The sequence below is a fragment of the Sphaerodactylus townsendi genome, linkage group LG13 (assembly GCF_021028975.2).
Source record: "Sphaerodactylus townsendi isolate TG3544 linkage group LG13, MPM_Stown_v2.3, whole genome shotgun sequence".
Classification (NCBI taxonomy): Eukaryota; Metazoa; Chordata; class Lepidosauria; order Squamata; family Sphaerodactylidae; genus Sphaerodactylus; species Sphaerodactylus townsendi.
In genome coordinates this window covers 22,788,032-22,800,985 of record NC_059437.1, presented here as the reverse complement: position 1 = coordinate 22,800,985, position 12,954 = coordinate 22,788,032, and the positions used below count along the sequence as shown (strand labels likewise).

General features: G+C 45.5%; 1 protein-coding gene across 1 annotated transcript; it reads left to right on the top strand.

The window, feature by feature from the left end:
* The first annotated feature begins 302 nt into the window (after positions 1–302).
* Positions 303–5,127, top strand: SLC25A5 (solute carrier family 25 member 5). Its single transcript, XM_048513781.1, has 4 exons — positions 303–559; positions 2,741–3,227; positions 3,353–3,493; positions 4,740–5,127. The coding sequence occupies exons 1-4, from the start codon at positions 449–451 to the stop codon at positions 4,895–4,897; spliced, it is 897 nt and encodes a 298-aa protein (XP_048369738.1). The 5' UTR covers positions 303–448; the 3' UTR covers positions 4,898–5,127.
* The last annotated feature ends 7,827 nt before the right edge of the window (positions 5,128–12,954 follow it).

Genomic DNA, 12,954 nt, shown 5'->3' with positions numbered 1-12,954 from the left:
AGCCCTTGCTTGCCTCTGGGCGCGCCCCAGTCGCCCTTCTCTCCGCCGCCCGCGATCCTTTGCAACTGAGGATCGGGGCTTCCCTGCATCAGAGTGGATGTCTCTTCGTTTGACCCCCCCCCCCCCCGACCAGATACTAGGGATTGCCGGGGATACACAGCCCTCCCCCCGCCCCATTGATCCCCCCCCGCAGTTCTCTCTTCGGTCCCTCCCTTGCGCTAAGAGCCAATCAGGGCCATGGGAAGTGGCCGTGCGTAGATGCCCACGTTTCCTTCCCTCCCTCCGTTCTCACGTTCAAGCCTTCGCGGCCGTATAAAACCCGGCCATTTCGGTCGCTCGGTCTCAGTGAGCCGGCAAGTCTCCATCAGCCCCTCGACGCCAGCCGCTCTTTCCATCCAGCGGAGCGAAGTGATTCCTGCGCGCGCTCCCTTTGCTTCCCAACAGCACCATGACCGACGCGGCTGTTTCTTTCCTGAAGGATTTCCTGGCGGGCGGAGTGGCAGCCGCCATCTCCAAGACTGCGGTGGCCCCCATCGAGAGAGTCAAGCTGCTGCTGCAGGTGAGGAAGAACAGAGCCGCAGCGGGGCAGGGATAGGGCCGTGGGGGGCGCTCCTGGCGCAGTAATTTGGAGAGGCGGTATAAGGGTGGGCGACAGAAGCGGAGATGGTCGCAACGCTGACGGGGGATACGGGGGGGGGATCGGGTCGGTCGGAGGTCGAGGGGGAGTAGTAAGGGGTCGGCGGAATGTAAAAAGGCTCATTTGATCCAGCTAGCGAGGTGCGAGGGCCGGGTCTCACGGGGCGTCTGGTGCGCCCAGCGCGCCGATCTCTGCCTGTGTGGCTCTGACTCATGACCTTTGTCTGCGCTGGTGGGGGACTGCGGCCTCGTGGCGCATCCCGCCAAGGAGATGAGGCGAGCCTTGCGCGGCCTCGCCAGGTTGCCCCAAGGAGAAGGAGGCCTGAGCATCGCCTTTTGCAAGCGAACATCTCCGGAGAGGAGGCGAATCGGTTTCTCTCGGCCTGCGTCTCTTCCTCTCCAAGGAGACTGTCTCCTTGAAGGTCAGAGCGCCCTGAATGGGAAGGGTGGCCAGGCCTTTGGCTCAATTTTACGCGCCCAGGCTCGGTATGGGATTGCGGGGGGTTATTTCCGAACTCTGCCTGCCCTTGCGGCCGCCCTGGCTCTGGATCTCAACTTTGGGCCTTCCTTGGCCTCGGATCTTCTGCTCAAAATGCCGGTCGGGCGGAAGCCACGCGCTTGCAATGGTGGAGCTGCCGGGGAGAACTAGTTCCGCTTATGCAAATCCTGGTCAGGCTCTGGATTAGCGCGGTGCGGGGGAGACGGAGCAGGCGGGCAGGGAGGCCTCTTCCCACGGAAAAGACGCGATGCCTGAATGGGCGACCTGCCACTCTGGCACTGGCCTCCGCCTCCCGAAAGCATCTCCTTGCTGGCTGGAGGCGGGCGTTTTCTCCCCAGCACCTCCCCAGTGAAAACGGCTCTCTGGAAACTTGAAGCCCTCGGAGAGTCGTAAATGGCTCGGGGTTTCTTTTCTGTGCAAACAGCATAGGGGTATTTAGTGTGTAATGCGGCCCCATGAGGAGAAAAGAATCCCCTTGGTGCCACCTTTTAAAATTCTGGTTCTTGGAGAGGCACCTGAGTGAGCTTGTTTGTCAACTGGCAGCCCAAAAGGAAATGAGGGGCAATAACCTTGGAGGTTAAAAGTTACTTGACTAAACTAGCTTCCCTTGGAGGCTGCTGGATTGAACTTGGCTTTCGTAGGTACACGTGATTTACACGCACTTAGAGTTCACTATGTGGTGAAAGAAAATACAAAGTGTGTTTAAGTTGGACCACTAAGGTCCCTCAAGGTCACATACTTCTCTGAAGGTGCTGATGACCTATGGACAGTGACAGGGGGCATCTGGGTCAAACCCAGTCATGTGAGGATTACTGGTAATAGGCCCTGCTGCCAGAGGAGGGAATGGTGGCTGTGTCAAGGACACATGTTAGACTATGTGGGGATAGGCCTTTTTAGCCTGTTGGAGTTACTGACCAAGGAGGGCTCCGGCCATTGACTTTTTGTGGAGAACTCAACTTTGACCTGGAGACACCTTGAAAAGGTGACTGGTTAGTGGGTTCACCTTGCTATGCAGCTGTTACTGGGATGGGATGTACTCAGGTGAAAGACTTCACCTTTGAATGACTTGTCTGATTGTCACTATTGTCACCAAGCAATCCTCCTTAAACATTAGGCAATTCAAGTTTAGATCCTAACTTCCTCTCCCTGGTAACCTATTTTAATGGAGAGTTGACTTCCAGTTCAGAGAAGCCATCTTGATTTTTATGCTTCAAGGGCATAACTTGGACTTTGCATAGGTATGTCTTCTACAAGTGAGCAGGAAAGACAGAGCAGTTAAGGTCACTTTTCTATACAGCAGGGCCAGAAGGAAGAAACTGAAACTTAATCCAAGATTTCTCAATTTAGGCAATTCTGCAGCATGCATGCCTGCAGCTCTCTAACTGTTGTGACTCTGATTAGAAAACCCAAGTCAGTGACTTCAGGGCCTTGTATTGATTGGTACTTTTTTGTTGATAGATACTACCTCCTCAATTGCTCTTTTCTTATTCTGTCAACTTTAGAGCAAAGTTTGCATAATTTGAGTATTTACATTTCAGAATGGGGGTGGGGGGAAGCACATTTCATATGTTGTCATACTGAATCTCATCTTTTATATCTTAACAGGTACAACATGCAAGCAAGCAGATCACTGCAGATAAGCAGTACAAGGGCATCATTGACTGTGTGGTCCGGATCCCCAAGGAGCAGGGCTTCCTGTCTTTCTGGCATGGCAATTTGGCCAATGTTATCAGATACTTCCCCACTCAGGCCCTCAACTTTGCTTTCAAAGACAAATACAAGCAGATCTTTCTGGGTGAAGTTGACAAAAGAACCCAGTTTTGGCGTTATTTTGCTGGCAACTTGGCATCAGGTGGTGCTGCTGGTGCTACCTCTCTGTGCTTCGTCTACCCTCTTGACTTTGCCCGAACGCGCCTGGCAGCTGATGTGGGTAAAGCCGGAGCCGACCGTGAGTTCAAGGGGCTCGGAGACTGCCTGGTGAAGATCTTCAGGTCCGATGGCCTTCGGGGGTTGTACCAGGGCTTCAATGTGTCTGTCCAGGGAATCATTATCTACAGAGCAGCTTATTTTGGCATCTATGACACTGCAAAGGGTGAGTTTTGTTTTTGGGGATGCTTTTGACTACTCTCAACTTGCCCAGCTACAGCTGGAAGGTCTGAACTGTCTGCCATAGCGGTGACTTTGCTGTTTCTTAATCTGTAATTCTTTCATTTACAGGGATGCTTCCTGATCCAAAAAATACCCACATTTTGATCAGCTGGATGATTGCTCAGACGGTTACTGCTGTTGCTGGCCTGACCTCATACCCATTTGATACAGTCCGGCGGCGTATGATGATGCAGTCTGGCCGCAAAGGGGGTACGTATCTCTAGCTCCAGTTGTTTCGCTGCCAGGGATGTTGAGGCATAGAGATCACAGTGGTGCGCAGAGAAATTTCATTATTTAAATAGAAAGAGGACTAAGAAAGGGAGACTTTGGCAGTAAGTCCTTGGAGTATGCCTACTTAATGGTATTAAACATGGTTATTTGTGTGCTGAGTCCATGTTGTGTCTCAGGGTATATATATTAAATTGGACCAACTATTTATATGGCTTGGTCCCGTCTGACACACACCTGGTAGAATCATTGTTGAAATTGGCTAGTCTGCACTTAAGGAAAACCATTACTTAGAACTCGATTGATTCATTCAAAATATATGAATTGGAGCCAGATATTAATTGTGTAATCCCAAACACAGTTAAACATTTCAGATCCCCATTGAGTATAACTACTTAGAATTACACTTTAAATCATACACTGATTCTTCAAAGCATGATCTGTATATAACCTAGGGTCAAATTATCAGCCAGTATAAGCAACCAAGGTAAGTATTACCATATCACGTACTAGGAAGCAAGAAGTCTGGTGAGACTGATTTGAGTGGAAACGTAGGAGTTGAGATTAAGTTGCTCCTTTGAAGTTGCTCCTCTTGTCCTTTAGCCTCTTTCCTAAAGCAATTTTTAGACAAGTTCTTCTTTAACCTGTGAGATTGGAGTGGTCTGGATGACCTTCATGTGCTTTCCAATCATAATTATGCAATTAGGACATCACCGTTCAAACATAATCTAATTCGCACATCCATACCTTTCTACAGTTCTTCCAGATTAATCAATAATTTAATTTTAACATATTTTTATTTAACAAATAAAAGCGGCTAACAAATCAAGCAATATTTTTTAAAGTGATAATCTGGGCAAACTACCTTAATCACAGCAGCAAAACAGTCTTCTAATATTGCATCTTAGGCAGTTTGCCATCTTCAATATGTTTAATATGTAAACTTACAACAACAGTTTAGCATACTTTCTGTCATTCTTTCATTGAGCAAACCATGGAACTCCAGTAGGGGTGGGAATGAGCCAAAACCTGTAACTGGAACACTATAAAACACCTTTAGGAATGGATTTGGGGGAACTGGTTTATATACCCTGTTTTAGATGCTTTGGTTGTAGTCTGTAGTAACATGAGATGCAGTAATGGCAGAGTGAAAGTAAAACTGGACGTTTGGGTTGCAGGGAACATCAAGAGTTCTTTGCTCTATGCATAACTTTTCCTTTTTTTCCAGCTGACATAATGTATTCTGGTACGATTGACTGCTGGCGGAAGATTGCCCGTGACGAGGGCTCGAAAGCTTTCTTCAAGGGCGCGTGGTCCAATGTGCTCAGAGGAATGGGTGGTGCTTTTGTCCTAGTTTTGTATGATGAAATCAAGAAATACACATAAGCAGTTTCCTGCTATGGATGGCACCTGTTATGTATCATTCATGGACTTGGTCAAAACTATTTATCCGTCTCCCACCATGGTTTCTACTGGTTGGTAAAGGGGCCACAGTTCTTTGCCTGACATGTTAACAAGTCATTCCCCTGACGAATGGGACTCAAACTTTATTTTTATTCAGCCACTCCTGTTTAAATAAGTTTGAGAGAAATAAAACACCAAAAAACCCCATCGTACAATGTGTTGTTTGTATTTTGTGTTGGGTAACGTCAAAAGCACTCATGGAGCTGTTTTATACAGAGTGAGATCTTTGATCTATTAAAGTCTATATCTTCTACTATGGCAGGAACTCTCCAGGGTCTTAGCTTGAGGTTTCCTATTTCACCTGTGAGCTGATCCTTTAACTACAAAAGCCAGAGATTGAACATGGGACTTACTGCATGCAAAGCAGCTCCCCTAACTTTATGCTGTGCAGCAATAGGTAATGTTCATACAGTACAATGGTCACTTCATAATATGAAAATAAAAATGCCAGAGTGTGTTTTTCTCCCTTGGACTCTGTATATCCTATGACCCCAGTGAAGACTTTCAGTTGCTTGTTTATTTATTTATTTATTGGATTTTATAGACCCCCTCATCTCCGAAGGGCTCTAGGCAGTTCACAATATAATATATCCAATAAATTATTTAAAACACATCTAAAAACATTCAGCATTAAATGTGCAGCATTGAATAACAACCGTCTAAAACCCCATGTTGGTGACACCCGATCTGAAGGCTGGAAGGGGCTGGCAACGCTCAAGATGGAACCGATTTGGGGCACTGCCAGGGATGACAAAATATGGCAGGGGCCTCACCAGGGGGTAGCCAATCCGCGGCCAACCTCACCAAAAGCCTGGTGGAACAGCTCAGTCTTACAGGCCCTGCGGAACTTGTTAAAGTCCCGCAGGGCCCGAATAGCTGGAGGAAGAGCATTCTACCAGGCAGGGGCCAGGGCCATAAAGGCAGCATCATTGAAAGGCCGGGGACTTCCAGTAACTCTGCCATCGCAGAGCACATCAGCCTATTCGGGACATATGGGGTAAGGCGGTTTTTGTTGACTCTTGGCAAGGGGGTTGGGGGAGCATGGTTAAATATAGCAGAATCATCTTGTAGTAACAGCAATAGGCTGTTATCAGGCCTTGTCCATTCATTTCTCACAAAAATGAACCTTGGCTCATTCCCCTCAGCACAATCCTGTTCTGAGGTAAAATAATCTCTGACGAGAATATTCTTTTCCTCAGCTTGGGATGTAATGGGTCTGTTTGCCCCACAGGTGTTGCACAAATTAGTTTCTCAATATGCAAAAGTAAAACCTTCATTGCAGGAGAATTGAAATTCCACTTGATTCTGGTCTATCCTAACAGTTTTTGACAAAAAAATGCTTCCTGTGTAAATACTGGCTAAAGAGATCAAATGGTCTCCTTTCAGCATACAAAAGAACATGCTTCTTCTGGGTCACAAAGTGTGGAAAGAGTTATAGGTAGCCCATCTATAGCACATAAGCATTTCTTCTACCTGCTCCTCAACTCTGAAGGTATACTGAGCTTTGTACTTCCTTAGAAATGATGTCTGATAACAGTCTTCAGCTTTGAGTTGGGAAGAATGACACTGCTGGCATATTAGCTGCCCCAGTCCCTGGAGAGTGGCTAAAAGTCCAGTAATATTTTGATTTGCTACGATGTTTAGAAAACCAGAAAGATAAATCTGTGTGTATACTATAGGGGAACTTTTGTGTCTGTGTGTATAGGGGAGCTTTTTCATAAATACATAATGGTTAAGAGCAGTGGACTCTACTTTGGAGAACCAGGTAGGCTACCCCACTCCTCCACATGAAGCCTGCTGGGTGACCTTGAGCCAGTCACAGTTCTCTCAGAACTCTCTCCGCCCCACCCACTTCACAAGGTGTCTGCTGTGAGGAGAGGAAGGGAATGAGTTTGTAAGTTGCTTTGAGACTTACAGTTGAGAAGATCAGTATAAATCCAAGCTTTTTCCCCTATACCTCAAACCTACTGCTCTCATAGCCTGCCTGTCTTCCTTTGTGGAACAAAAAAGTGATGTGCATAGGCATTGACCAGACCAAGATCTGCTTGACTTTAGCAGATTTGCCGGACCTTCCAGCCATAACCTGGATCCTACTCTGGAAAAAAATGCTACAATTATGCTAAACATGGATCATTTGGGCAAAAATGACAAATGTATCGTGATGGGGGGGTGGGGTATGAAAACCAGGATTGTTTTTCTACCAGTCATGCACCAATTAAATTTGCTAGTATACAGCTGAAAACTAAAGCCATGACTAATAGGTGCTAATTGTGGGAGGAGTGTTGCCCCCAAGAACGAACTCCATAAACGCTGTGACCTGGAACACAGTGTGAGACATCTGATCTCTGCCTTTCCACTCTTCCCCTACCCCGCTGTCATGCTCTCTGCAAGCAGCAGCCTTTCATCATCTGCATGAAGCAGGGCCAGCAATCCACGTTGCTCTGTACATGGATTCCAGCAAGTCTCTCTGTGGAACAGGAAGGAAGCCACGTACATTGGAATTTCCAGTTGCGCAACTTCACTGTCTTTTTTTTAATCTGGAACTTGGAAAAGATCCAGCATGTTAATATTTGACAGCGAGGTTCTTTGAATAAAGGGGAAGCCTAGTGCAATCTCTAAAACTTTCTGGATGTGTTTCACACAACGTTGGCCAAACTCCCACCAAAATCATGTGGGCGAGTATGGTTAACATTAGCATTTTGTACGTCACCATTCACAAATTGTTCGGGGTCTTACTCAAGAAAGCTTACGCTTTTTGGTCCTTCAGGTGCCTGAAAATTCCTGCTTGTTTTTGCTGTGATACACAATGTGGCTGTTTTTTGGGTTATTTCAGCAGTCTATAATTCTGTGATGTTAAATATGTATTGTAGAGGGGAAGGCTTAGTCGCTTACCTAAGAAGATCCACAGTGCTTCCACAGCTAAGGTGAGGTTTTTATCAGATCTCACAGCAGGTATTCCGAGTGAGCACCAAGCAGTTTGAGTGTGTGTGAATGCAGTGTTGTAGATCAGACAATGCAGATGGGATGTTTAGTTGACCAGAAATTACCTGAATTATAGTGTTTTTCACTATCAGTCGACACATTCAGCTAATGGCTTTAGAGTGGTTTGCAAATCAGCTTTGGTTCAAAGATATTTTGTACTCTTAAAAAAACACAAATGTAAAATAGGTGGTAACCGAGGTGTGTCCATTTATGGATTACTCATAGGTAAATAGTAGTGATGCATCCCTAGTCACTCATGTATGTTGAAATCTGCTGAGCTAGGTGGCAGGTTTTCAGTTCCTGTGTGCTCCTTTCCCCTGGCCTAATTCCTTTCTTGCCTAGTTCTATTGTGCAACATTCCTTTACATGTATGACTTTTGGTGCTACAATATGGAGCAGTTGCTGATTGTCCTCCTTAGTGCAATGAGTCATTGCTTCAACCTGCGTGAATAACAGCCCTGTACTGACAATGTGGCAGGATGACCTCTGATTCTTACCTGCTGTTCTATGCAATATCCCATTGGGGAAGTAGCCAAAGTTAAATCCATTGGAATCCTTGATCGCGAATAATCAGTTTATGATGACAGAGGGGAATTCATTATGTACTGTTGAGTCAGGGAAGTTCTCGGGTTTTCTTGCTGAGAATTCTCCTAAATATGTAGGATAGAATTCCCTGGGAAGTTTTCTAGCATCAGAGCCCCATTAAAATGAACTGGATCTGTTTTAGTGGAGAATTGTCTATTGATTTATAATAGGTCAGTTGTCTTACAAGTCTGCTAGGGGGAGGAGCTGTGGCTCAGAGGTAAAGCATCTGCTTGGGAGTACAGAACCTCCCAGGTTCAATCCCTGGTGTTTCCAGTTAAAATAAGCAGGTGGTAAATAGTGGGTGATGTGAGAGACCTCTGCCTGAAACCATGAAAATCTGCTGCTAATCTGAATAGATAATACTGACCTTGATGAACCGATGCCTGGTTCAGTGTAAGGCAGCTTCATGTATATGTATGGCTTTTTCTTGGAAGTAGTTTGTGGTTCAGGTTTAACAACCACAGCAGTGTTTACATGAGAGACTAATGTTAAGCTAGAATGAAACGCTTGCTTTCTGATGGAAATGCAGTAGCAGTGTCAGAGCTGTGGCCCAGTGCGGCATGTGTTTTGTACAACAAAGGTGCCACATTCAATCAACCTAGGAGGCCTTGACTAGATAAAAAGACAGGTTGTAAGTGCTGTAAATCAATCAATCCAGAATCTTGGGCATCAGGTATAGGGAAAGCTTCCCCCTGGAACCAAGGAATGCTTCTGCCAGTCAAATTTCCAGGGGTCTGCAACCTGCGGCTCTCCAGATGTTTATGGACTACTATTCCCATCAGTCATGGTGGCAGGGGCTGATGGGATTGTGGTCCATGAACATCTGGAGAGCCACAGGTTGCAGACCCCGGGATTAACCAAAGCTGTGCTAGATCATGGACAATGATCTGGTTTTGTGTAAGGCAATGTCATGTTGTGTGTGTGCATGTTTGTATGTATGTTCACTTATGCTTCAGCATTGATGCTGCCTTTCTGCAGTTTTCTTGACATCACTGAAGATGCTGATATTAATCTTTAATGGCTCTGAATGTGTTTCTTTAAAGTTGGCCTCGTTCCATTACCACTTTTCAGTTTTAACAGCCAGCAGAAGACGGCTCCAAGATTGTGTCTGTCCTTTGTAAACAGCAAAGGCAGGCAGAAAACAGAACTCAAGAGCCAGATTTCTTTTGTTTTATACAATCCCTATGCATGCACAAAGGACAGCCCTCTATGTAGTTTCAGAAGGTAGCTGTGCTGGTCTGCAGTAGAACAATTCACTTTGAATCCAATAGCACGTCAAGAGACCAACAAAATTTTTGGAGCAAACACTTTTGAGAGTCAAAGCTCCCTTTGTCAACTCCCCCAAATGGTCAAAAGTTTGACATGGGACAAAGGGAAGGGTAAAAAGATGAATACAAGGGCTAAATCAGAGCAAGTGCCTTTTACATGTATTCAGACTTCCAGGAAGATAAAGATGGGGGGGGGGGGTGTTCAGCAACATCCTGCAAGACAAGGATAGATTTTCAAGGGGTGCAGGATTGAAAGGAGATGATAGAGGTAGCATCAAATTCAAGTTCCAAGACAAAGTTGTAGGTATGATGAAAAGCAAGGAAGATTGGGTCGGAATATTTGAGATATCTTCTAGGAGTAGAGATGGGGGAAGTGAGTCTCAGGCCAGGATAAGCCATGGGCAAAATGATAAGGTGGGTAAGAAGCTGAAGAACTTTGAAGGCAAGAGGTTTGTGACTGTTGCAGAAGGGCCATGGGGAAGCCAGTAGATGAGACAGAGGATGATGCAGGCTAAGAACGTAAGAAAAGCCTTGCTAGATGGACTGGTGGTCCATTCTAGTCCAACATTCTGTTTCACAGACCCGTCAACCAGTTACTATGAAGAGCCCACAAATCACAGAGCCCCAAGGCCTTCCCCTGATATTGCTTCTTGGTACTGGTGTTCAGAGGTTTACTGCCTCTGAATGCAGAGGTTTCCTTTCATTGTTGAAAAGCACAGTCAAAATAAAATCATAATGTCCAGAAATAGACCATACAACACCTTTTTTTGCTAGGTTTCGAGTCATATTTTTATTACTTTATTCTGATATTGCTGCTGCTGCTGCTGCTGCTGCTTCTACCACTGGCTTGGGTCTGAACCCAATGATCACTAAGAAGCAGATCCTCTACTGAAAAAATCACTAAGAGTAAAATGGCTTAAAAAACCCAACAGCCTCTGGTCCATGAAAGCTTCATGCTACATAAAACTGGCTGGTCTTGAAGGTGCCATAAGACACTGATCTGTTTTTGCTGCCACAGACGGACACCCTTGTACCCACTTTCTTGCTAGTCTTTAAGTGTCTTGTTCTCTTGTTACTGTTCAGCCTCCTCCCACCCCATCGCCTCCTCTGGTCTCGGGATTGCTAATGATCTGCGTGCTTTGAATTCCCCGTGGGCTAATGGGACCTGGAGAACGTTCAACAAACTGGTTTCTGGGCTGCCTTGTACAGCCACAGTCCTGCTGGTGAGCAGCAGGAATTTCACACAATGTCAAGAATGCAGCGTCGTGTTCTCCTTCGCAGGGCGAGTGACAGCTGGAAAGTGATCATGAGGAAAACGAAAACCTTGACCTCGGAGCTTGGCAGGTAAGAAAGAGAGAGAGGAGCACGTGGTTGAATAAAAGCCAATTTGTGGCACAGCTTTTAGAACAGGCAAGTTCATTAAACAGATGTAGTCATGCCTTATGGTACCAGGGTCCTAAACTGGTGCTGTTATTACTACTTTTTAAATATGTTTTTCATTTATATCCTGCCTTGCTTCCATCGCAGAATCCAAGGCAGCGTACAGAGGGTTCCAGCTTAGTTTCAGCAAAGTAGCTTTACATTCATACCTTTGGACCACATGTATGAAATAAAAGTATTGGGTTACATGCTGTATACAAGATCCTGCACAGATGACTGAGAGTTATGCTACATGTTCAGAAATATAATGCAGCACTTGTCTTCTTGGACTGCCTCACTTCTAATTGCAGTTGAGAGATAGCATGATGAAATATTGTTACACATCATAAGCACCACCAACTCTTCTCCATTCACTTAAACAACTAGCATATCAGGAAGGAACCTCAACTAAAGTTCTTTCCTGGCATGCTAGCTTTCCACATGCCAGGATTGTTTTATATGTATTCCAGCCATGTGAGCAAACACCTGAATACATAGTGTACTAAAGATTATTTGTTCTGTTACATAAAAAAGTGTCAGCTATGCTACTCAGCTTAAACCACTCCAATCCAGACACAATCTGTACTGCTAAAGCCACATGTTTTTCTAACAAGCCGCTCAGCAGGTAGTGATCAACAGTCAGGAATATCAGCCTTGAAAAGATATGAGTCTTCTGTCTTTCTTGATCTGCCTGTTTCATGCCCTTTACTTCAAGGGATTTGCTCTTTATTATATAGCCCCACAGCCCCACAGAAGAGCCCCATTCAGGTGTAAATTTCTGCTCTGTTAATATGGGTGCACAAGTTCAGAACTTTCTCTTTGTAGAATGTTGTAAGTTTTCTGGGGCACGGACCTTTAGGCTCAGAACAGCTTGCCTTTGTCTGCATTTAGACAGCTCACAGCCATCTTCTGCACCAACTGTACTGTCTTGGAGTTAGATCCAAATCCAGTAGTGTCTTAAAAGCCTCACCTAAATAGGCCAGACTAACCTGATCTGATTGGATCATGGAAACTAAGTAGGGTTGGCCCTGGTTAGTATTTGGACGGGAGACCACCAAGGAAATTCAGTGTTGCTTTGCAGCGGCAGGTAAGCCACCTGTGTTTGTCTCTGCCTCAAAAAGCCTAGGGGATCACTGTAAGCTGGCTGGGGCTTGACAGGGCAGAGGGAGGAGGAACCTGTACCATTGAACTACTGTCGCAGTACCTTCCTAAGCAGAGTTAGATCCTTTTAAGTTGACTGAAGTCAATAAACTTGAGGAGGAGAGCTGGATTTATACCTTGCTTTTATCTACATAAGGAGTCTCAAAGAGGCTTACAGACACCTTCTCTTTCCCCACAACAGACACCTTGTGAGGCAGACAGTTCGAAGAGAACTGTGACTAGCCCAAGATCACCCAGCAGGCTTCATGTGAAGGAGTGGGAAAACAAACCCAGTCTACCAGATCAGAGTCTGCTGTTCATGCGGAGGAGTAGGGAATCAAACCTGGTTCTCCAGATTAGAGTCCACTACTCTTGACAGCATGCTGTAACACTGCTTAAGATTGCATAATAACTCAAAAGAACTCTCGAAGCAACTGAAAAAGTGTCCCTGATTAACAACTGGTAAGTAACAATTTTCTTCAAAGGCTTTCAGCACTTCTCAAAAACCCTGCACAGCGCTCTTAAAAGGATACACACCTGTGTGGGAAAAATTAGGTGCATTCTGGCATTATTTAAAACAAATGA

Coding starts and splice junctions, on each gene's coding strand:
- SLC25A5 (XM_048513781.1), top strand. CDS start 449: ATGACCGACGCGGCTGTTTCTTTCCTGAAGGATTTCCTGGCGGGCGGA. Junction 560..2,740: donor GAGTCAAGCTGCTGCTGCAG/GTGAGGAAGAAC, acceptor ATATCTTAACAG/GTACAACATGCAAGCAAGCA. Junction 3,228..3,352: donor CATCTATGACACTGCAAAGG/GTGAGTTTTGTT, acceptor TTTCATTTACAG/GGATGCTTCCTGATCCAAAA.